The 22593-nt window shown below is 42.9% G+C and overlaps 1 protein-coding gene across 1 annotated transcript; it reads left to right on the top strand.

The window, feature by feature from the left end:
• Positions 1 to 9005: 9005 nt before the first annotated feature.
• Positions 9006 to 22372, top strand: LOC125638726 (cyclic GMP-AMP synthase-like). Its single transcript, XM_075129026.1, has 8 exons — positions 9006 to 9155; positions 9421 to 9778; positions 12766 to 13026; positions 14830 to 15110; positions 16656 to 16887; positions 19261 to 19515; positions 20500 to 20599; positions 21436 to 22372. Exons 2-8 carry the CDS (start codon positions 9487 to 9489, stop codon positions 21779 to 21781), a joined length of 1767 nt encoding a protein of 588 aa, XP_074985127.1. The 5' UTR covers positions 9006 to 9155; positions 9421 to 9486; the 3' UTR covers positions 21782 to 22372.
• The last annotated feature ends 221 nt before the right edge of the window (positions 22373 to 22593 follow it).

The following is a 22593-nucleotide window of genomic DNA, read 5'->3' on the forward strand; positions in this document are numbered from 1 at the left end:
AGGACTGTGTTTTATGCTTTCTTTGGGAGCATCCAATATTGGCAATGTCAGAGACAGGAGAGTGGAGAAGCTGGGTCATTTTTGCAAACTCTCCTTTCACTAATTTGAAAGTACAGTTACATTCCATAAGTTGAGACACCAGCTTGTAAAAATTTGCCACCTATTATTTGTGGTGTTGAGAAGTGCCAGAATGATAGTCCTGAAGTCTAAAAATCTCTTTATCCACAGAGCAAGGGAGCATCCAAATAGAATTCTCTGCCCTATGAACAGTTCTCACCTGGAAGGGTCAGTTTCAGTAGAGGTGGGGCTGATCAGTCTTCATGTAACTCTCTGTACTGATCGCAGTCCACAGGCAGCTCCCATTGGCATTAATACCATATGGATGAGTGTGTCAGAACAACAAATATAAATAGATCAGTGGAAGTTCCACACATGGAGTGAAGGGCTTCACTTGCCAATCCTTACTGCTTACGGTTTGACTACCAATTTATAGGTGCTAACGCTCATGATAGACAGCTGTCTGTTAGGAAGTGGACTGAGAGCAGGCCTCTGAACAGTTATCGGATAGAAGCAGTGATCTAGAGGTAAAAGGCTTTGTGTAGCATTATTGATCTCCCAATCCATACAAACCCCATATATTTCTGTGTTTGCCCCTCATATTAGATTGTGCCCATCACCACTGTAGCTAGGAACATTCATTTTCATAGGTTTTAAAGACACAAACACATCTGGTTTGTCCTTCTATATGTCACAGGCATTTTTAGAATTTTTATTACTGCCCTGTTTTGTTTCTGGTTCTAGGTTCTCAGGTGAATTGATTTAAGTTTTTCCCAGTCATGAGACTATGTCCTTCAGTTTCTGAGTGAGCTTTCTCTCCTGATAGGTATTCTCAAGTTTTCCCAGGTGAGAAGTACTCTAGGTATTGATCGGTTCAGTACGTTATATGACAGCATACCTACAGAGGGATGAAATTGTTTTGGAGGGCAATTAAGAACACGAGAGAGTTCCAGAATGACACCAGCTCATAAAGGTATAAGTAATAAGAAGGAAATATGATGAGCTCTGATCTCATTTCCGATTGGAGCAGTGAGAGCTTTAAGGTGACCCCCCCCCCATGTGAAGTTCTTTAAGTTAAGGAGAACACTCTAGCACATAACATAGCAAGACAATTTCCCTATACTATCAGGAAGCACAGGAAAATAATCAAAAAACGAGCATCCCGGGAACAGAGTCACAGTGAATGCAATTTCATGCAAGACGGTAATAAACACATGAAATAAGCTGACATGAAAGGTGACTGGGGCCAGAAACAGTGATATATGTAAGGGAGAACTAGATGAGCTTTTTACACAAGACATCAAGGGGAAAGGAAAGGAAAGAAACAGACAGAAAATGCAACCATGGCAACAAGGGACATTCAAAGGGGACAGGAAAAGATCTATGGACTTGGTTACCAATGGTGCTTTATGAACAACATAATTATTTCATTTTTCTTCGATAATGATAGCAATTTACATCGAAAGAAAGCTGTGCCAATGTTAACTCATACATCCTTCCAACACCCCTGTGATATGGGTGAGAAAGTAACTAGGCATGTCTGGAATGAGGGCCACTAAGCACGGATGGAGAGTGGAAACTGGCGGGTAAAACTGGGGAATATGTGGGATGGAACTTGAGGACACCTGAAAAGAAAAAATAACCTATGAAATCATTCTTTGGTACCTACTAGTTGTCCATGCTACCTCTTCTAGCCCTTATCATTTCCCCTTTTGTTCTCTTTCCACACTTCCCTAAGAAGTCACCCACTTTGGGGTAAGTATTTGGTTAAAAAGATCAAGGAGTGTGTCGTCTGATGGTTAAAGCCAATGATTAGGAGTTAGGACTGCTGGGTTTTCTTCCTACATCTGTCACTGACTCACTGTGTGGTCTTGGACACATCATTTAATTTTTGACAGGTTTCAGAGTAACAGCCGTGTTAGTCTGTATTCGCAAAAAGAAAAGGAGGACTTGTGGCACCTTAGAGACTAACCAATTTATTTGAGCATAAGCTTTCGTGAGCTACAGCTCTGAAGTGAGTATGAAGTGAAGCCACAAGTACTCCATTTAATTTTTCTGTGCCTCATTGAGGGTAATGATACTTATTTACCTCACCCGGCAGTTGTGAAACATAAGGTTTGCTTTGAGATCTTCCGATGGAGAGAGCTAAAGAAGTACAAACTAGCATTAAGGATCATCTTCCTCTCCAGCTGATGCCAGTGCTGATCTCTGAACAAATAATTTTGGGCTTGGTGCGCCTGCTGGGAAGGCTTGACTGCCTCATTTCTCCACCATTATCCTCCCCAGCCTCTGTAGATAATCCAGGCAAGGATGCCAGATTCCAGCTCCATGTGACAGTACATGCTGTAGTCCCTACATTAATAAAAACTATTTAAACAGTTCATTTTCAATAATTTGTCTAATCTATCAGTGGACATTTCAAGCAGCTGTGTCAGATCAACCACATCTGAATCTGAGATGACCCTCAACACATACACAGTAACGGTAGAGAGGGAACCAATTAATACATGAAGGGGGGATTTGGCATAATTTTTGTGTCTATTTTTAGAAAATCTTCATTTATGGACAAACCACATTTCACTAGCTCTCTGCTGTTTCCTCATAGGCACCCTCAGTAGTGTCTCTGTCACTTCTTTATTGCATTGTAGTCCTTATTGCACACACACTCCAGCTAGATCGTCCCAAGCCTAACGTCTCTTACAACTCACAGTCTTATGCCACCTACTGGGTTGGCAAGGAATTTCAGCCTATTGCTTATTACTAATGCCTTGACAGTATGTTAAATGCTTTTATTTTTCAATAGCTACAAAAGGGACAGTGTACTGAAATATATGTATTTTACAGGGAAGCCACAGTTAATTGAACTCTTGATATTTAGAGTTATACTCAAGTTTTGTGAGCCCGAAAATACCAATTTTAAGGGCCTCATTTTTGTTTTTCCCTCTTGACTATAATAGTTAGTGAGTTAAAGTTTTATCCAAACCTTGAGGGGCTATGACTCATGTGGTTTCACACTCATGTTTAGCTTAGCTTCAAGCCTTTTTTCTCATAACGTGACAAAGGAAAAACTCAAAACTATTTCCTCCCTAGTTACTGGAAACTCCTTCAATCAATGCATTTAGGTTCAATAGTGAAGTACATATCTTGGAGTTTGACTCTTTATGTCTACACAGAAAAATCAGGGTTACTGGTAACTGAGTCTGATTCTAAATCAATAAGTCTAAGGAAGTCTAAGTAACCATAAGTTGTTGTAACATACTTGGTGAAAGACTTGGGAGAAGTCATAAGTTTAACCAACTTCGACTCTCTCTAGACTCCACTAAACTTACTTTGACTCCCTTAGACTCACCTCTGAATCTGTCCCTCAGTCATGAAGAGTTTTTACTTACATTTCCCCTGTCGACTATTCTCCTGGTTACATGGCAGGAATGGTTCTCAGACATCAGAAATCTTGGCTGACTCATCTCCTAACCTTACCCACTTCTGATCTTAAAATATTTTAAAGGCATCTGACAAATCTGGAAAGCTTTCAAGTGGGTAACTTATTTCTCCTTCCACCACCACCATCACCTTCAGTGATCCTTCATAGCTCACCCATTAGAACAAGAGCTTCTTTAAGAGGACTGTTTCCTTCGAGAACAGAAGCAGGAAAGAGACTATAAATAGGCCGGAGAGCTGAGGGGGAAAAGTGCTGGTGGAAGCTTTTGAATTGGCTCTGTTCTGAAATAAAGCCATCTCTTTACGTGTGTGTGGTGGAAGGCTTATGGTGCCAACGATTGAGATGTCACGAATAATTAAGAGACTGTCAGAAGGCCCAAAAGGAGAGAAAAAAAATACAAATCTTTGATAGCCTGATGAGGCTGCATGTGAAATCTTTTCTGCCTCACATCAAAGCCCCAACTGTGCTCTCCAATTATTTGATAAGTTTGGTTTCACCATGGATAACAAGGCTTTCTCTCTTGCTCTCGCTCTCAAACAGTCTCATACTGATGTGCTTACACTGCTCAGAAAACACAAGACTTTATTAACTCTTGCTTGGCTGTGGATCTTGTGATAATTCACCCTACAAATTGCAGCCGCTATGTGTTATATCTAGTGCTGTGCAGGTGCAGTATAAGCTTGAGGATGCTAGGGGAACTTTAGGGGAGAAGAACAGAGCGGGGGGAGTGGGGACTGTGAATGTGCTTGAATAAAAGATTCAGTTGAATTCTACTGATTGCTTCCTTACTTTGGTCAAAATGCAACAGAAAAATTTCTCATCATGCAGCTGTTACAGAGGATTGGCCGGACTGCAGGGTTGTATGTAAGATTGTGAGGTGTACCATGTCTTGTGAGAGGGCTACGATCATCTGCTGCAGACTCAAGAAACAGAAGACATAGCCTTCCTGGTGTAATGAAATGGTCCCATCCTCGTTCTGTATGTGTATAACTTAGGGATTATTATTATTTATTTGTGGTAGCAATAAATCCTGAACATGATTGGGGTCCCTCACGTACAAACGTAGGAAGAGACAATCCCCCAGTTTAAACAGCTCACAATCTACCTGGATTTGTGCTGGAAATGGCCCACCTGATGATCACTTTAGATAAGCTATTACCAGCAGGACAGTGGGGTGGGAGGAGGTATTGTTTCATATTCTCTGTGTATATATAAAGTCTGCTGCAGTTTCCACGGTATGCATCCGATGAAGTGAGCTGTAGCTCACGAAAGCTCATGCTCAAATAAATTGGTTAGTCTCTAAGGTGCCACAAGTACTCCTTTTCTTTTTGCGAATACAGACTAACACGGCTGTTACTCTGAAACCAATCTATAAATTGTTCAGGGAAATGGTTATGAAGCGTGGTGCTGAAAGGCAAAGCCCTGGGCCCTCGGTGTGGGTGCTGAGGAGCAGAAAGAAAATGGTCTAGTGAGGTGGGGAGGGAGACAGATATGAGGGATTAAAGGAGAGCGACAAAAATAGTCCAGTCATAAAACGGCAGAGCACAAATGTGTAAAGGTCTGATTTTCCCTCACTTACATTCGTGTAAGCCAGCAATAACTGTTCATAGTTACACCAGTGAAAAGCTGATGTGAGATCAGAATCAGGCCCTTTGACTCCGTTTAGTATTTTGAAAGCATTTGCTGCCTTCCTTTTAGTCTTCTACCTCCTGTTCTTGCCTCGGTCTGTTGAGGAGTAGTATTGCTACTTATATGTGTTCTTCTTCATACAGCTCACAGTCAACCTGTGGAACTCCTTGCCTGAGGAGGTTGTGAAGGCTAGGACTATAACAGGGTTTAAAAGAGAACTAGATACATTCATGGAGGTTAAGTCAATTAACGGATTAATTATTAGCCCGGATGGATAAGGAATGATGTCGCTAGCCTCTGTTTGTCAGAGGGTGGAGATGGATGGCAGGAGAGAGATCACTTGATCATTACCTGTTCTGTTCATTCCCTCTGGGGCACCTGGCATTGGCCACTGTCGGTAGACAGGATACTGGGCTGGATGGACCTTTGGTCTGACCCAGTATGGCCATTCTTATGTTCTTATGTATACGTCTTGTTCTGGCTGTATGCAACTCCAAATTAACGTTTGGAGTTTAACAAATAACATGGACACAAAGATGTTCTCAGGAGACCTACTCTGAGTGGACAAGACACAGTCTCGCTAGACTCCAGGAATATTGTGTTTTGGAGGAGAAAGGAGGTGTAGAAGTCCGTGCCTTTGGTGGGATGGTGGGCCAGTGTCTGGTGCCTGCAGCGAACCATTTCAACCAAAACAAAAGCTGCTTTGTTTGGGTGTGCATTGCTCAAGAATTCCTAAAGGAGGATGCCAGTGTTAGCCGAGTTATGGGTGTGTCTCCATTTATATAAAGCACAAGAAATTCTAGGCATCAGTTCCTAAGGCCTTGTGCTGACACAGATTTCAAAGGCCCTGCACTGTGACAGCCGCAGCACTTTTCAAAGTTGCACACGTCTCTGGGGAGGAGCACTGGCACTGTAGGAGACAAGACTTGCACTATAATGTTTATTTTCTCTTTAATTTTTTAAAGGAAGGCCTGTAACAGCAATAACAATTGCTTGGCACAGAAAAACTTCTTAGGGAGCAAATTGAGGGCTGGACTTAATGATTCCTCAGCTTTGCCTCAAGCCATCCTCTTTCCACTTGGTCATTAATCCCCAACCAGTGCCAAAGGCCTGGTGTTGTTGTGTTTAATTCATGGAGGTTACACAGGCTACTTCCCAGGAAAATGTTCTAATGCAAGTCGAGGGACGGGTTTACTTCTTTTCATTCTTTGCAGGAAATCTCTAGCCTCTGATGTACAGATCCATGGAGGGAAGAGGCAGCCAGAGTCTGAACACAGCACAGAAAGGGGAGAAAAAGCATATCTTTTGGCTCGCCTCCATGCTGCCCAGACTGAAGTGGTGTGGCTGCGGCTTTCTGGGCTGCTGCCTGGGCAGCACCTGTTCTAGAGTCACTGCTCGCCAGGTCTCTGAACCTGGATAAATTCACAAGCGCTGAATTTGTTTGTGTTTTAAGCAGAAAATTGGAAGCTACTTTCCTTTGCCTCCCAACCTATGGCAAAGATTGGATTTTGTGGCGAGGGAAACGGCAGGTTTCCATTCTGCCCTATGTTGCAGGAGGTGTCCCGGTCATTCTTGGCTGGATTAGATGTGAAGGCAGTAATGGGTAAACTTCTGGTTGTGCAACAGAAAGGAAATAAGAGAGTGAGGGGATGGCACTTTGACAGGAAACTGCTGCATAAAGAGTAATACAATCCCCTCTGGGACCAAGGTCAGGAGCGAACCTTGCCCACAGTGGTAACAAGACAGTGGCAGTGTGTTCCAGGGCTATTTAACAACATACCGCAACACTATGGAACAGTTTAGGACTGGAAGGAGAATAGCACAGAATGCCTTAGTGTCTCAGAGCTATTTCTGTGGCAAGCACAATTGGATTTGAGGATACAAACTGTTAATTTCTGCAGTACTTGTCCTTGTTTTCTAGGTGTGATGCTGGCAAACCAAGTGCCAGCTGATGCCAAGATCCCCATGCCCTGGAATCAGCCTGGTTCGGCTAGAATTGTTAAAACAGATATTAGAGTTAGAAAAATATATTTAGTGTTTAGACTGTATGGAACATGTGTAAGTTGCTACCTGCATTAATTTCACTTATAACATCTATATCCCACGTTGTAAGGTAATATTTGAGCATCTGGATTGTAAGCCTCTGTAAATGTGTAAATCATTAGACAGGAGAGAGACATTACTTAGTGCAAAATGCTGGCCTCCAACAGAAGATGTTATGTCCTACCCCACAAGGAAGGCCCATAGACACCAGACGAACTATTGTAGAACGTCGAAAAGGACTGCTGATTGCTCTCCCCCATCCTTGAAGAGATGTACAAGATAATTCCTCCCATCAGCCGGAGGAATTAACTTGAAGTAGAAGAGGGGCAAGAGATAAAAACCCCTAACAAGGAGGAACTGTATCTCCTTGCTGCTTGCATTCTTGAAGGTAAGGTTTTCTAGGTAAAAGCAAGAGATCACCTGTATTTAGCCTGGGTTAGCCCTAAAGGACATATAGATCTTGCTTATTGTAGAAGCTTCTATTACTTCTTGAAATTTAAGATTAACTAATTTGTGCATATGTATGTTTTCCTGCTTTGACCTTGTAAATAACTCTCTTGTTTCCTTTTTAATGAATCTTTAGATAGTTTATTATAGGATTGGCAACAAGCCTTGTCTCTGGTGTGAGATCTAAGGTGCAATTGACCTGGGGTAAGTGACTGGTCCTTTGGGACAGGGAGTAACCTGAATATTACTGTGATTCATACTGTAAGGGACCATCTACCACAAAGGCAAGCTTGCCTAAGTGACAAGATAGATCAGAGTTCCCAAAGACACTGTCTGTGCCTCCATTGTTAGGCTGTTACAGTGCCTGAGGAGATCACACTTCATACTTGGTTGGTGAAATCTAAATATAGAACTCACAACCAGTTTGTGATTTGTACGCTGTTCCTAACAGTCTGCCCTGAGGATGGCATCCATGCTCTTGAGCCACTGCAGGACAGTGGGACATGAGGCTGATGATCTTATACCTCTTATAAAGATACAGCATAAAATATACCAAACACAACTAAAATGCTTTCATTAAAAGGCTGTTACATTACTGTATATTTCAGTTATCATATGCTTGTGGGGGAATATGAACGCAATGACAAATCCCTTCATAGAGTCCCTCATCACCAGCAAACCTCCCCATCAAAGCCCCATACATAAGCATCAAGATTAATTAAAATGACTTGTATGTTCAGTTGATGATGTGATGCTGCCAGATTGGTTGCCTACATGTCAGTGTCACATGCCTAGTGCCAATTAATCATGGCTGACTTAATGGGCAACCATCTTGAATCAGGGGGACTGTAATATCACAATATGAGCAGAGTTGAAGGTACTGTGCACCATACAGTATTGGGCCCTTCAGACATAGAACTGAGATAGGAAAGCATTTTTTTTCACATATTCTATTTTGCAGTTGGAATCTGATCTGAGGTGCTCAGACCCCTTGGTGATCAGCATGATATAAATGGAGATAGAGAGAGATTTTACAAATTTGAGACATCGTTCCACAGCCACTTCTGCAGCCATAGCATCATGGATGAGGGAGATGATGATCATAATAAACAACTTAGCACTTAATAGTGCTTTACATTGCCAAAGTGTTGCATACATAATGCATTAACCAATTAATCCTCAACACCCTAAGAGACATTTTCATCCCCATTTTCTACATACAGGAGACCGAGCCTAGCTCAACTGATATGATATCACAGCAGCCTCCTGCTTCTTCTTCCAACAACCCTGTGCCAAGTAAATATCTCTGGGCACTTTCGTTTCTTACTCAAGCCTCATGAAAGATCCGGGAAATGGCATTAGCTTGTGGGTGTGGCCTGGAGAGATGGAGTGAGAAGGGAGGGAGGTGGAAAGATACTGTGTCTGTATGCTGTAAACTGTAGACATAATATCACTTCAAGGAAGGAAAAAAGCAGATACCTGAGACTGTAAGACTGTTCAGTTCCAGACACAGTTATTCTCCAAAAGCACTGACCAGAAGGTAAGGATGAGGCATGCAGGGTGAGTAGTGTGAATGGCTATAAATGGTTCATCACAAACATTTTATTCATTGCTGCTCTCACCCTCAAGGGAACATGGAGGGGATAGGGAGACAAGAGAAAGATACCTCCTAAAGGGAACATATAAGGTGTGTGTGTGTGTGGGGGGAAATTGTGGGGAAAGCAAGAAACACCATGCTGTGTCTGGAATGAGCTGAGATTTGCTTTTTAAAAGGAGTAATAATCATGGAATGTATTTTTTCCAAGGAAAAACCTGCAATCAGAATTAATGCTGGAGAAGTAATTTGAAAACTTTTGGGGACCACACATAAAATGTCTAAATCAATTCCTTCTGCAAGAACCAAGCAGGGAAAAGTTCCTCAGAGGAAAGCTGGGGACAGTAGAGGCAGAAACTCAAAGCCTGATGAGGGGACAGAAAACCCAGGAGTTATGGGTGCTCAGTCTGTGTCACTAGCAGCAGAATTTGCAGTCACCACATCTGGAAGAAAGTTGAGGGCACCAGAGGCTCCAAGTACTCAAGACTCAGAGTGCTCACAGCAGCCCTCAAAGACATGTCTACAGCTGAGGAGGGCTGGTTCTGCAAAACTAATAGACGAATCTGGAGGTTAGTGCATCTCATTTCATCTGGGTGCTTGTTGTTAAAGCTCATTTAGAAATGCTGCAGGCTTCATATTGCTGCCTTAAAGAAAGGAAACAAACAAAGCCTATCTATCTATGTCATGATGATCTTATCGCCCCTACCTGGAGCTTTAAGTAATAGTGCCACTAAATAGTTCAGTTTTTTGTGTCCTCTCTCTCAGGCTGTCCTAAGATCAGGATATTGGGAGAGAGTGTGGTGGATGGGTGGGCACAGCCGGATGAGGTGAGACAGCTGCAGCAGTTGGGGATCAGTGATGTGGCTTTATCTGTTCTTCCCTCTGTATGTTCTGTACTATACAGAGACAATAATTCAAGGCCATATTATTACTACAAAGATTTGGACTTTCTAGCTGTTGTTACTATGGGTTCCTGCAAACTCTTACCCATGCCAGTACAGCAGGTCCTCACTATAATGCCCTGCAAAATAGGCTTGGGACCCTATCAAATTCACGGGCCATTTTGGTCAATTTCACAGTCACAGGATTTTTAAAATAGTAAGTTTCATGATTTCAGCTATTTAAATCTGAAATTTCATGGTGTTGTAATTGCAGGGGCCCTGACCCAAAAAGGAGTTGTGTGTGGGGGATCACAGGTTATTGTAGGGGGGGTTGTAGTACTGGTACCCTTACTTAGGGTTGCCAACTTTCTACTCACACAAAACCAAACACCCTTGTCACACCCCTCCTTTGAGGCCACGCCCTCCTCTGAGGCCCTGCCCCTTTTCTGAGGCCCTGCCCCTGCTCACTCCATCCCCACTCCCTCTGTCACTCTCTCTCCCCGCCCTCATTCACTCACTCATTTTCACTGGGCTGGTGCAGGGGCTTGGGGTGCGGGAGGCGGTGAGGGGTCTGGCTGGGGATGTGAGCTCTGGGGTGGTGCTGGGAATGAGGGGTTTGGGGTGCACAAGGGTGTTCCGTGCAGGGACCGAGGAGTTCGGAGGACAGGAAGAGGATCAGGGTTGGGGCAGGGGTTTGGGGTGCTTACCTCAGAGCCAGCGCTTGGGGCAGGGGCAGTGTGTGGAGCCCCCTTGCCCCCTACGTGTAGGAGCCAGAGGGAGGTCATGCTGCTGCTTCCAGGAGCCACACAGAGCCACAGCTGGCAGGGAGCCTGCCTTATCCCACTGCGCCACCAACCGGATTTTTAATGGCCTGGTCAGTGGTGCTGACTGAAGCTGCCAGGTTCCCCTTTTGACCAGGCATAAACCGGACACCTGGCAACCCTACCCTTACTTCTGCGCTGCTGCTGGTGGCAGCACCGCTGTCAGAGCTGGGTAGCTGGAGAGTGGCAGCTGCTGGCCTGGAGCCCAGTTCTGAAGGCAGAGCCACTGCCAGCAGCAGCATGGAAATAAGGATGGCATAGTATGGTATTGCCACCCTTACTTATAGGCTGCTGCCTGCAGAGCTGGGCGCTTGCCAACAGCTGCTGCTCTCTGGCCGCTGAGCTCTGAAAGCAGTGCAGAAGTAAAGGTGGCAACATGGCAACCCCCCTAAAATAACCTTGTGACCCCCCTACCCCCTCAACTCCCTTTTGGGCAGGACCCCCAATTTGAGAAACGCTGGTCTCTCCCATGAAATCTGTACAGTACAGGGTAAAAGCACACAAAAGACCAGATGTCTTGGGGGAAGACCAGGTCCATGACGCATTTTTCATAGCCATGAATTTGGTAGGGCCCTAGCTATAGTGAATGTTGTCCCTGGATCACACCTCCAGCCCTGCCTGCTGCAACAAGGGACTAAGAGCTCCTCCAGCCTTGGGTCCATGTCTGGGTTAGAATGCTCCTCCAGCCTTGGGGTTACAGCAGGAGGAGCTCTGCCTCCCTGACATGGCCCTGGGGCTCAGGAGCTCTGTAACTGCCCGAGGGGTTCATTATAGGGAGGGTGTACTGTAGTCCTATTGACATTAGGAGGTCTACTCATGTGAGTAAGGGACTGCGGGGTCAGACCTCAGACACTTCCCTGAACATACAGATAGGAACCAGACAATGGTAAATATTTTGCACATATCTCTTAATAATTGAGACAACCTGAAAAGTGTTTGAGCTCAGATACCACATGCTGGGTCCCTGAAATCCATCCTATTTTAATCTCCACTTCAAATAAACCCAACAAATTTAAGTCTTTTTATCGAGACATTTTTTAAAAAATTATTATTGGACTGGTTTTGGCCCTGCATTTTTAACTATAGTGGGTCAAAAAATATTTTTGTTTGTTTGTCTCCATGGAAAATGTTGATGAAAATGAAAAAAAAAACCCATCATCAGAATTTTTTATGGAACATTTTTCCACAAACCAAACCACAACAAAGCAACAAGTGAAAATGTTTCCATTTGGGGTTTTTCACCCCAAATATGACATTTCTGTTGAAAATTTCATTGTATTAGAAAACTCAATTTCCGTTGAAAAACAGCTTCAATGGCCATTTTTCAACCAGCCCCATGTATAGCCCTTTCCCAACTTTGGTGCCTCCTCTCCCCACTAGCTACAGTTAAACTTCTGGAGGCTTGTTATGGTTTGTTTTTTTTAATGTATTTTAAATGGTTTTTATGTTGAAGTAATGAAGACACGCCCGGAGCTCACATTTGCAGGCTCTCTGCACTTGCAGCAGTAGCATCTGAGTTTTGCACCTGCTTCGCCATGAAGTTCCAAGTGTCCATAGAGATAAACATGAAAACCCAGCTGACTACAGATCCGTCCCACTACTTACATGCCTCACATGGCATTAGCCAGGCTTCATTCATTAATGTTTGTAGAAAAGCCAAGTTTATTAATGATTAATTATAATTGTCATTATACTGAGGTAATAGAACTGCTTTTAGCTAGATACTGTGTAAAGGATCACAGGGAATTCTGGGATGCATCTGCAATGACTTGTAACTCTCTCTATGTAAAGGCAAAAGAATCAATAAATGAGTTTGTTACTAGCAATAAAGCTAAGACCTTGGGCATTCTTTAGGAGCTACATCTGAGGTACCTGAAACAATGCCAGCCAAAAGCCGGAGAAAGCAAAGTAACTGGGCTCCTGAATGTGAGAAGGAAAGAAAGATTCCTCAGAGAATAGCCAGAGGAGAGAGAGGCAAAGGAGCACAGGATGAGGAGGGGATAGAAGGCTCAGAATCGGTGGCTATTCTGTCTCCATTAGCCCCAGAGCAGCTCTCTGCGCACTGCCCACACCCCAAGCAGACTGGATCTGCCCAAAGAAGGAGAGAATCTGCAGGTTGGTGCAGGCAATTGCTGATTGGATGAGTAATCTAGGAGAGTGTCAGTCACACTTCCTATTGTTTCACCTAAGGAGGTGAAGCAAAACCTTGCTGTATGTGCTGTGATTATGTTATCCCTTCCTGTTGTTATTACTATTATTGGGAGTGCCCAGTCAAGCCATGATCCTATTGTGTTAGATGCCATACAGGCAAGTAATCTGGAGATAGCTCTTGTCCCAGAGAGCTCACTGTATAGGTCTATGACAAGATGCAGCAGATGGATGAGTCAAACAAAGAGGATGAAAAAGTAGGAGTAAAATGAGCCCCCTTTGTTTTGCCACTGGGAAGCAGGGGGGAGGGGGGATCAAAAAAAAAAAAAACCCGAACACCATAAAGGCTACATTTTTCATAGAAAAAAATCATAAGGGGGGGGGGGGAAACTGTTATGAAAATTTCCAATTTTGAAAAAAGGCTTTTTCAACAACCACCAACAAAGCAACTACCAACAGACCACAGCAAACCACACACCCTCACACGCATCCAGCAACCACAACCCACAACCACAACACATTTTTCTTCAAAATATTTCAATCAGATCTATTTCCTCCGACATAAAATGTGTTTGTTTTCATTGCTCCTTTGCCTTTTAAGTTTGCTACATTACCTGTCAAACCTTTTCATTAACCTAGGTTGCAAGGGCCGGGGCAGTCTACCTGTTACGTGTCCATACAGCACCTAGCATGATGTCTCCCTACCTTAGATATTTATATGCCCCCTCCCATTACTGTAGTATCTGAGCATCTCACAGTCTTTAATGCATTTATTTTCACAACACCCCTGTGAGTTAAGGGAGTGCTATTATCCCCATTAGAATAACAACAGGAGGAGATCATTCCTGGAGCTTTAGCTAGTGGGTTGCCAACAGATGGTGTAAGTTACTCTCCTGTCTCCCTCACTTGGGCTTCCCTCTTGGGTTCAGGATATTGGGGTATCAAGAAGACACGGCTTTGGTGGGTGAGATGGCTGTTACAGTAACCCTGGCCATCCTAAATGGGCATCATGTTTTCTTTCCACTGGTGGATTATGTGCAATGGAGAAATAATAAAGACCTTTCTGTTGGCTCAGGCATCTGGCTATTTTTATTGTTGCTGCACTTGTTCTAGGAAAGAATCAGACACAACACTGGAGATGAAGGTGGATGTTGGACACTGGAGAATATTTTCGTAATATCATTTATCTGGACTAAGTAACGGAGGTGCAGCACCTCCTGACAGGGAATACCATTCAGACCAGCCTTGTTTCAGGCTGAGGTAGAGGCATCTATCATGTAAATTAATTCTGAACCATGTCAGCAGGGTGCATATACTGAAGGGATAATGTGTGGATGATATATTTCATTACTCTAGTCCTTATTTATCTACTTCAACATTTTTTTTAAAACAAGGAGTTCTAGTGGTAATTGACAAATGTCTGTATAATAGAAGGACATGATTATCCAAGGGGCTCAGGAGGCACTTGAATCCATTGGATAATCAGGAGCTATTGGGTTAGCTAGGGACCAGGGGTCAGCACTAGAAACTTGCTTGGAACTCTGATCTCTTTTACAGTGCAGTGAAGACAACACTAAACCTAGCAGATCTGGGACTCAATCCTGCAAGGTGCTGGGACTTTTCCAAGGTGCTGAGTCCCCTCTACCCGCATTCAAGGCAGTGGGAGCTGAGGGTTCTCAGCACCTCAGAGAGGGTACATTTTGGAAAAGCCAGAACATATCTTGTCTCTTGGCCTTTGGTTTCTGTCCTCTCTTAAATGTTCCCTTATAGGACACCTTGGACAACTCTATTCCAGGTCCACCTCTGTTGACCTGTGTGAGAGCTCAGAGATAGCAGCAGCTGTTCTCACCACGCCAAGTCAAGATGTCGCTCTCCGCATTAAAGAGAGGGTAAAAGCCCTCCTTCTGAAACACGAGGAGAGAACCAAGGCTGCTGGAATAATTAATGGGTTCATTGACCCATTCATTAGCTACCTGAAGGAGTATCCAGAGAGGCCCTACTTTAAGGAGGTGACCAAGTTGACCACGGGCAGCTACTATGAGTTTGTGAAAGTGAGTAACTCTCTGCTAACTGTCCTAATAGCATCATGAATTGGGATCACAGTGCTGTCATTTTATCCAGCAGGACTAACACAAAGGAGAGACAGGTCTAGCATTCAGTATGGGAAGGAGATCCCCAGATTCACTGCTTTTCAGCTGATATGGCCAGATCCTGCCTTCAGCTATGCCCATCTATCTAAGGTTTTTCTATAGTGCCTAACATTGCGGATTTTTTTATATAGCAACTTTTACCACAGAATGTTTTATATATTGTCTGTCACTGTGGTGATTTTAAGGGATTGCAAGGGTATAACTGTATTTGCCCATAGTTATAGCTTTCTATCCAGATTCCTAAGAGCCAGAATCTGATACTCTTACTCACTTTGAGTAGCACTTTAATCCTCAAGTAGTCTCTTTGACTCAGTGATTAGTCAATAGGACCACTATTAGAGTAAATTAAGATACTTATCATGGTGGGTTAGAGTATCAGAATCTGGTTCTAAGTAGTGAATTCAGTTCACTGTCCAGATGCTTTATAGTGCTTGTGCTGTGTTGGGGTCAGTTTATATTCATATTTCATTCATATTCATAAGTCTGAGGATCTAGCTCTCTCTATACAGAGCTATACCTACAGACAAAGTAGAATCACTTTATCTACTGCTGAAGAGCAGCCTTCTACGAGGCATAGGTGGCAGCTGTTTAACTGCCCCCAACTGTATTACACAGAAATAGTGTAGAAGTGAAGGAAAGCTTATATCCATAAATACAGGGAGACTTTAGAGCTACAGGTGTAATTAGCAAGATTGGGATTAGGCCAGGATATCATATCTAATATCCTAACTCTTGCAAAAAGTGACATGGAACCTTTAATGACCACATTTGTTCAGGGCTGAAATGGCACGTCTAGCAGCATGGTGACCCACATGCCACATTAAAGCAATGGTTTAGTGCTAACTTGGAGGACAATCGCATATTGAATCACCAGTATCAGCTCCTGCATTCAGGTGACCAAGGAGTGACTTAAAGCTGCCCTAGCTGGGCAGCTGAGGATTCTCCCAGCATGAGAGACTCTTTGGCTGATACAGAGCCAGTGTAGCCATCTCTATGCCATCCACCCCACCCTATAAAGGGGCATCTCAGAAATATGCTGGGGTAGCAGGGGTGCATGGGGGTGTGGCCAGAGTTCATGGTGCTTTGGCAGTCTCCACTGGCATAACAGCTTCTAGGGAGCTATTGCAAATCAGCCTAACGTTGAGCTGCTAACTTCTGCAGGGGGCTGAACTGGCCCCTGGCAGCCCCCAGGGTCGGTACAGCAGAAAAGTGCCACACCTCAGGCCATTATTCCTTATGGATAAGTTGACCAGCACTATCTACAGCCATCAGAATCCTTCCCTGATACGTTCTCTGGAAAAGCTCAGGAAGCTAATGTGAAATAGTGGGGACAGCCCAATCTGCCACAACAGCAAATGAGCGGCCAGGATTCTGTCCTCCCTATATGCCTGCTGCTTGCACAGTTATTCAGTTGCACAGCCTCTAATGATGAAACCTTTCCTATAGATTGCTCACCCAGATGAGTTTGACCTGATGCTGGCTCTGCCAGTTCCAAGATATGTTAAGTACACGGAGGTGGATGACTGCAATGGGCTCTACTACAAAGTTACTTTACCGAGGAAGCCCCGGAGCTTTCCCACACCTTTCCTGCTGGAGGATAGGAGTACCGTGTCACCTGTGAAAGTCCTAAAGGAATTCAGGAAACATGTCAGTCAGTTCATCACATCATCCTACAAAGGTAAGCAAGTGCCTCTGACTGCAGATATTCCTGATCAGCCTTTTCAGCATGTGGGTTGTGAGCAACTTTGCCTGCCATTAATATTATTAAATAGATAAAATTGTGAATGAATATAGTGGGTATGAAAGTACGGGATGGAAAAGCGCTGCCTTGAACCATGCACTGGGTAAACTTCACTGGCAAAGCCACCTATCCCACTATCCTATGTCTAGTCAAGCAAATGTGATATTGTTTTTGATGAGATTACCAGTTTGGTAACTGTATTGACATAATATGCTTAGACTTCTTAAAGAATTTGACTTAGTACTTCTGGACATTCTGATTAAAATTCAGCACTATACAAAATTAATATAGCACATAATAAATCAATTAAAAACTGGCTAACTGATGGATTTCAAAAAGTTATCCTAAATGGGGAATCATCATCCAAAAAGTCGTTTCTAGTGGGGTTCCACGGGGACTTGTCATTGGCCCAATATTATTTATTAATTATTTGGAAGAAAATATAAAATCATTGCTTGTAAAATTTCCAGATGACACAAACGTTGGTGGAGCAGTAAACCATGCTAAGGCCAGATCAGTTATACAGAGCAATCTCGATCACTTTGTAAGGTGAGACTGCTTGACCAACGTGCATTTTAATACAGCTAAATGCAAGGTCATATATGTGATGGGTTGGATCACAGAAACCCCCTTTGGGACTGCCACCTGATGTGCTGAGACTACCTCTGAGCCTCTTTTCCCTGCCAGCTTGGGACTTGAGTGCCCTGCCTGGTTGTGCCAGACACGCTAGCCTGCTACAAACACAGACCCAGGTGTGAACCACATCCACCACAAGCTGTAGGCTTAACTGAAAACAGCTTAAGAAGTGTTCCTGTCTCCAACACTCAGGTACCCAGCTCCCAGTGGGGTCCAAACCCCAAATAAATCCATTTTACTCATAAATTGTTCATCTTCTATAACACTGACAGAGATATCCACAGCTGTTTGCCTCCTCCAGTCCCCAGGTATTAATACATACTCTGGGTTAATTAATAACTAAAAAGTGATGTTATTAAATACAAAAATTAGGATTTAAGTGATTCCAAGTAATAACAGACAGAACAAAGTGAATTACCAAGCAAAATAAATTAAAACACGCAAGTCTAAGCCTAATATAGTAAGAACTAAATGCAGGTAAATATCACCCTCAGAGATATTCCAATAAGCCTCTTTTACAGACTAGACCTCCTTCTAATCTGAGTCCAGCAATCACTCACACCCCAGTAGTTACTGTCCTTTGTTCCAGTTTCTTTCAGGCATCTCCTTGGGGTGGAGAGGCTATCTTTTGTACCAGCTGAAGACAAAATGGAAGGGTCTCCCAGGACATTATATAGTTTCTCTCTTGTGGGTGGAAACCCCTCCCTCCCCCTGTGTAGAATCCCAGCTACAAGATGGAGTCTTGGAGTCACATGGGCAAGTCACATGTCCATGCATGACTTTGTTCTTTACAGGGACGTTCCCAGGAAAGCTCAGATGTGGAATGGCATCTAGCAAGGTCCATTGTTTGCCAAGTACTTCCATTTACTTGAATAACCCCTTCACACTATGTTGATCAAATCTGCCTTAGGTGCTTCCTACAGCAAACACTTTAAATACAAGCACAGAGCCAGCACTCATAATTTCAGATATAAAAATGATACATGCATATGAATAGGATGCATACATGCAGTAGAACATAGCCTTTGCAAAGATATGTTACATGGCATATCTAGCATAAAACATATTCCAGGTATGTCATATTTACATTCATAAGCATATGTCTATAAAGCGTTATGGGGTGCAATGTCACAATATAGACCTTGGAACAAAGAATGTAGGTTACACATATAGGATGGGGTACTCTACCCTGGCAAGCTGTGACCTGGAAAATGATTTAGGAATCCTGGTAGATAACCAGTTAAACAAGAACTGCCAGTGTGATGCTGTGGCTAAAAGGACTAAGGTGATTCTTGGATGTATAAACAGGGGAATATTGCATAGGAATAGGGAAATAAATTCTATCTTTCTATATAGTGATGTGCTCTAACAGAGTCTTGGATGAGAGCATTAAATACGTTAATTAGTTGGGAGTTGAACGTAGATCTCTGGAGGTGATTAGAGAACTAAAGCACTGCACTGTATGGGCCTATTCAAGTGACACTGTGAATATTACAGATCTCCATCATCCTGAGGAAATCTGTGGCTTTCATAGTCTAGAAATCCCTTGGTGGGTTTGTATAGACGTGGTTGCTGGATATTGAATTGGAGATGCTAAAATCAATCAGTTCTGCTTGATATCCTCTGGTTTTGAGCTCCACAGTCTAATTCTGTGTTTGCCTATTGGCTCCCCAGTGCCTTTCCCAGGGTGGAAAATGAAGCTAAGCAGGAAGAAACAGAACAGCCCAGCAGCTACTGTCGTGCTGCTGGATGACAAAGGTGGCGAAGTCATGTCTGTAGATCTCGTTCCTGCTTTGGAAATCTCAACCCCCTGGCCTGATTCATGTGGGGTAGGGAAGGATGTTGAAAAATGGCTGGGGAAGAAAACCAAGCAGAGGAATAAGTCATTTTATTTTGTTGCCAAGCAGCCACGTGGGCACGATGACAAAGGTAATTTAATACCTTTCCTAACAAACTCTATCCACCTCAGCAGACTTCTCTGTTATGGTGCTGATATTAAGATAGAGTTTGCAACTTTTCTACTTATGGGAGGGATACAATAAACTAAAGAATCAAAATCTGCCTTGGAGCTGGGAGACCTGCCTAGTCCTGCTGTCCACCATAAGGTCTGGAGCCCACTCAGTCTCTGATATTTCCTAGATCTTATTGCAAATCTAAGAAAAATGCCCTCTCTGAGTTATATCAATTTTGATAAATTAGAGAGGTTCAGAGAAAAGCTAGGAAAATGATTAAAGTATTAGAAAACATGTCTTATAGCTACAGAATCAAGGAGCTCAATCTATTCAGCTTAACAAAGAGAAGGCTAAGGGGTGATTCGATTAGAGTCTATAAGTACCTACATGGGGAACAAATATTTAATTATGGACTCGCGTCAGTCTAGCAGAGAAAGGTGTAACATGATCCAACGGCTGGCAGGTGAAGCTAGACAAATTCAGACAGGAAATAAAGCATACATGTTTAACAGTGATGGTAATTAACCATTGGAACAATGTACCAAGGGTTGTAGTGGATTCTCCATCAATGATCATTTTTAAGATCAAGATTGGATGTTTTCTCTAAAAGAACTGCTCTAGGAATTGTTTTAGTAAAGTTCTATGGCTTGTGTTACACAGGAGGTCAGACTGGATGATCACAATGGTCCCTTCTGGCCTTGGAATCTGTGAATTTGTAAAAGGACATACAGCCAAACCGTCAACACCTTTCTCCTCTCTTCACCCAGTATTTCATACACTAATTTCCTTATTTGTTTTTTAAGAAAATAGCAACGATAACTTTAAATTATCCTTAAATACCTTTTCAATATTTAAGTAGCTTTAATTTGAGGACCTAGATTTAGGACAATGCCATTGATGTCTATTCACACCTGGACAGCCTGGCAGTGTGATGGCTATGTAATGTTGTTCTACATTGCAGAGGTCTGGAGAATTTCTTTTTCTCATATTGAAAAGGAGATTTTGAATAACCATGGCAACACTAAAACCTGCTGTGAATCTTATTGTACCAAGTGCTGCAGGTATGTAAGCCTGGGGATCAAGGGCTAGGCCCGCTGGATGTAGAACACCTGCTCCCTTGCATTAGTACAGGTGGAATCAAAATCCATACTAGAATAGGGCAAATAATTCATAACAAACAATTGATTCTACGCATTTTACCTCTTTTTCTGTTCATGAATTGTTCATGGAAAGAGTATTATTTTCTCTGATTTACTTGTTATTTAAAATGATTCCCCGAAAAAACATTATTCTGTAGCTGGTTACTGAATTGTTTGCTTTGAGTATTCAGTATTCAAAATGACTTTTTTTTTTTTTTTGGTTGGACATACAGGTGGCATAGTGTGATTTACACTCCCAAACTGAGTAAATGTTACCCTTAAATTGAGGATTCCACTACAGACTCTCCCAAATACAACCTAGAACTCACAAGGCCTGATCGTACTCTCATTAAAATCAATGGAAAGACTCTCATTGACTTTAATGAGAGATGAGCTGGGCCCTGAGTCAGAAAGGATATTACACATACTTTTACATCTTCTCTTCCCAGCAAACGTATTTCAGTCTCGCCCTCTAGAATGAATCAGGAGTCATGTACTGGATGCAAGTTCTGCTCTCACTTACACCACTGTGAATCTGTGTAGCACTGAGGTCAGTGTAACTGAGATCAGAATTTGGCCCAGTCTGTTTGAACTGTAGCACAACAGAAATGTCAGCAATTAGTAACTTTTTAAATGTCCAGTGCTATATTCTGTTAAGCACTAGGTCCCCTGCAAAGTGCTATAATGTGGTTAATCAGGAATAATGATAAGTAGTCATGATTATAAATACATTTAACTTCTCCCTCTGCTATACATAGGAAAACCTGTATCCGGCTGCTGAAGAGCCTTTTTGGGGCCCTGAAGAAAGATTATCCCAGGCAACTAAGTCACCTGTGCTCTTACTATGCAAAGACGTCCTTTCTCCACACTCTGACGCAGTGGAAAGAGGACTCAGACTGGAAACCTTCTGACATCGCCTGCTGTTTTCTCAGAGTGCTGGATGACTTCGTTCAGCACGTGGAAAACACCAGCCTGCCCCATTTTTTTATTCCAAACTGCAACCTGTTCTATAGCTTCCCTCCAAAGGATTTGAAATTCCTGCTCGAGCGCTTACGAGAGCAGAAAGGGAATGGGTTGCAAGCATTTGCAGCCCATGAGAAATAGTTTCTTCCCAGCCATGACTTTGAGTGAACATGATCTATTGCTATGATTGTTATGGAACCAGCTAGCATTTCTTTCTCTGTGTTTTGATGATTCAGATGCCAGACTCTGGAGCTCTTCGGCAACAATTTCCAAAAGAAGCCACTGATTCTCAGTTTCAGAGTGTCCAGTTTACGATAATTTGGGGGCCTGGTTTTCATAGGTGCTGAGCACTGGCAGCTCCCCATTAACTTCTGTTGCAGTTGTGGGTGTGCAGCATCTCTGAAAATGAGATCCAGAGAATCCCAAGTTGGGTGCTCAAATATAAGGCACCAAAACCTAAAGGCCACTTTTGGAAAATGCGCCTTAATCCCTCTGTGCCACATTTGCCCATTTGTGAAATTGAATAGCAATATCTATTTACCTCATAGGACGCTGAGTAGGCTGAGTAGGCTGAGTGAGTAGACAATATGTGTACAGCAATTTGAAAGTCTAAAATGCTTACAGATAAGTGCTAAGTCTAAATTCACCTATCTGGAATTGCAAGGATAGGAGACTATTTCAGGTAATTAATCATGAGGCAGAGAATTGTCACAACTCTCCCACCTGGTTGCTGATAAGACAATAAATAGTTTTTAAACTGTTCTGTAATAAAAGGCTGATGTTTTATGTGTTTTACCTTCTTGAGGTGATTTGGGCTGCTATTGACATGCACAGAGTCGGTGTCAGAGTCAGTGTCAAGACGAATCATGCCAGTTTTCTTGTGTTTTTTTCTCTCTTTTTGTATCACAGCGAGAGGTTTACACTTGGGCATCTCAGGGCAGGATTCCTCTTGC

This window comes from Caretta caretta, chromosome 6 (genome assembly GCF_965140235.1).
Source record: "Caretta caretta isolate rCarCar2 chromosome 6, rCarCar1.hap1, whole genome shotgun sequence".
In the NCBI taxonomy this organism is placed as follows: Eukaryota; Metazoa; Chordata; order Testudines; family Cheloniidae; genus Caretta; species Caretta caretta.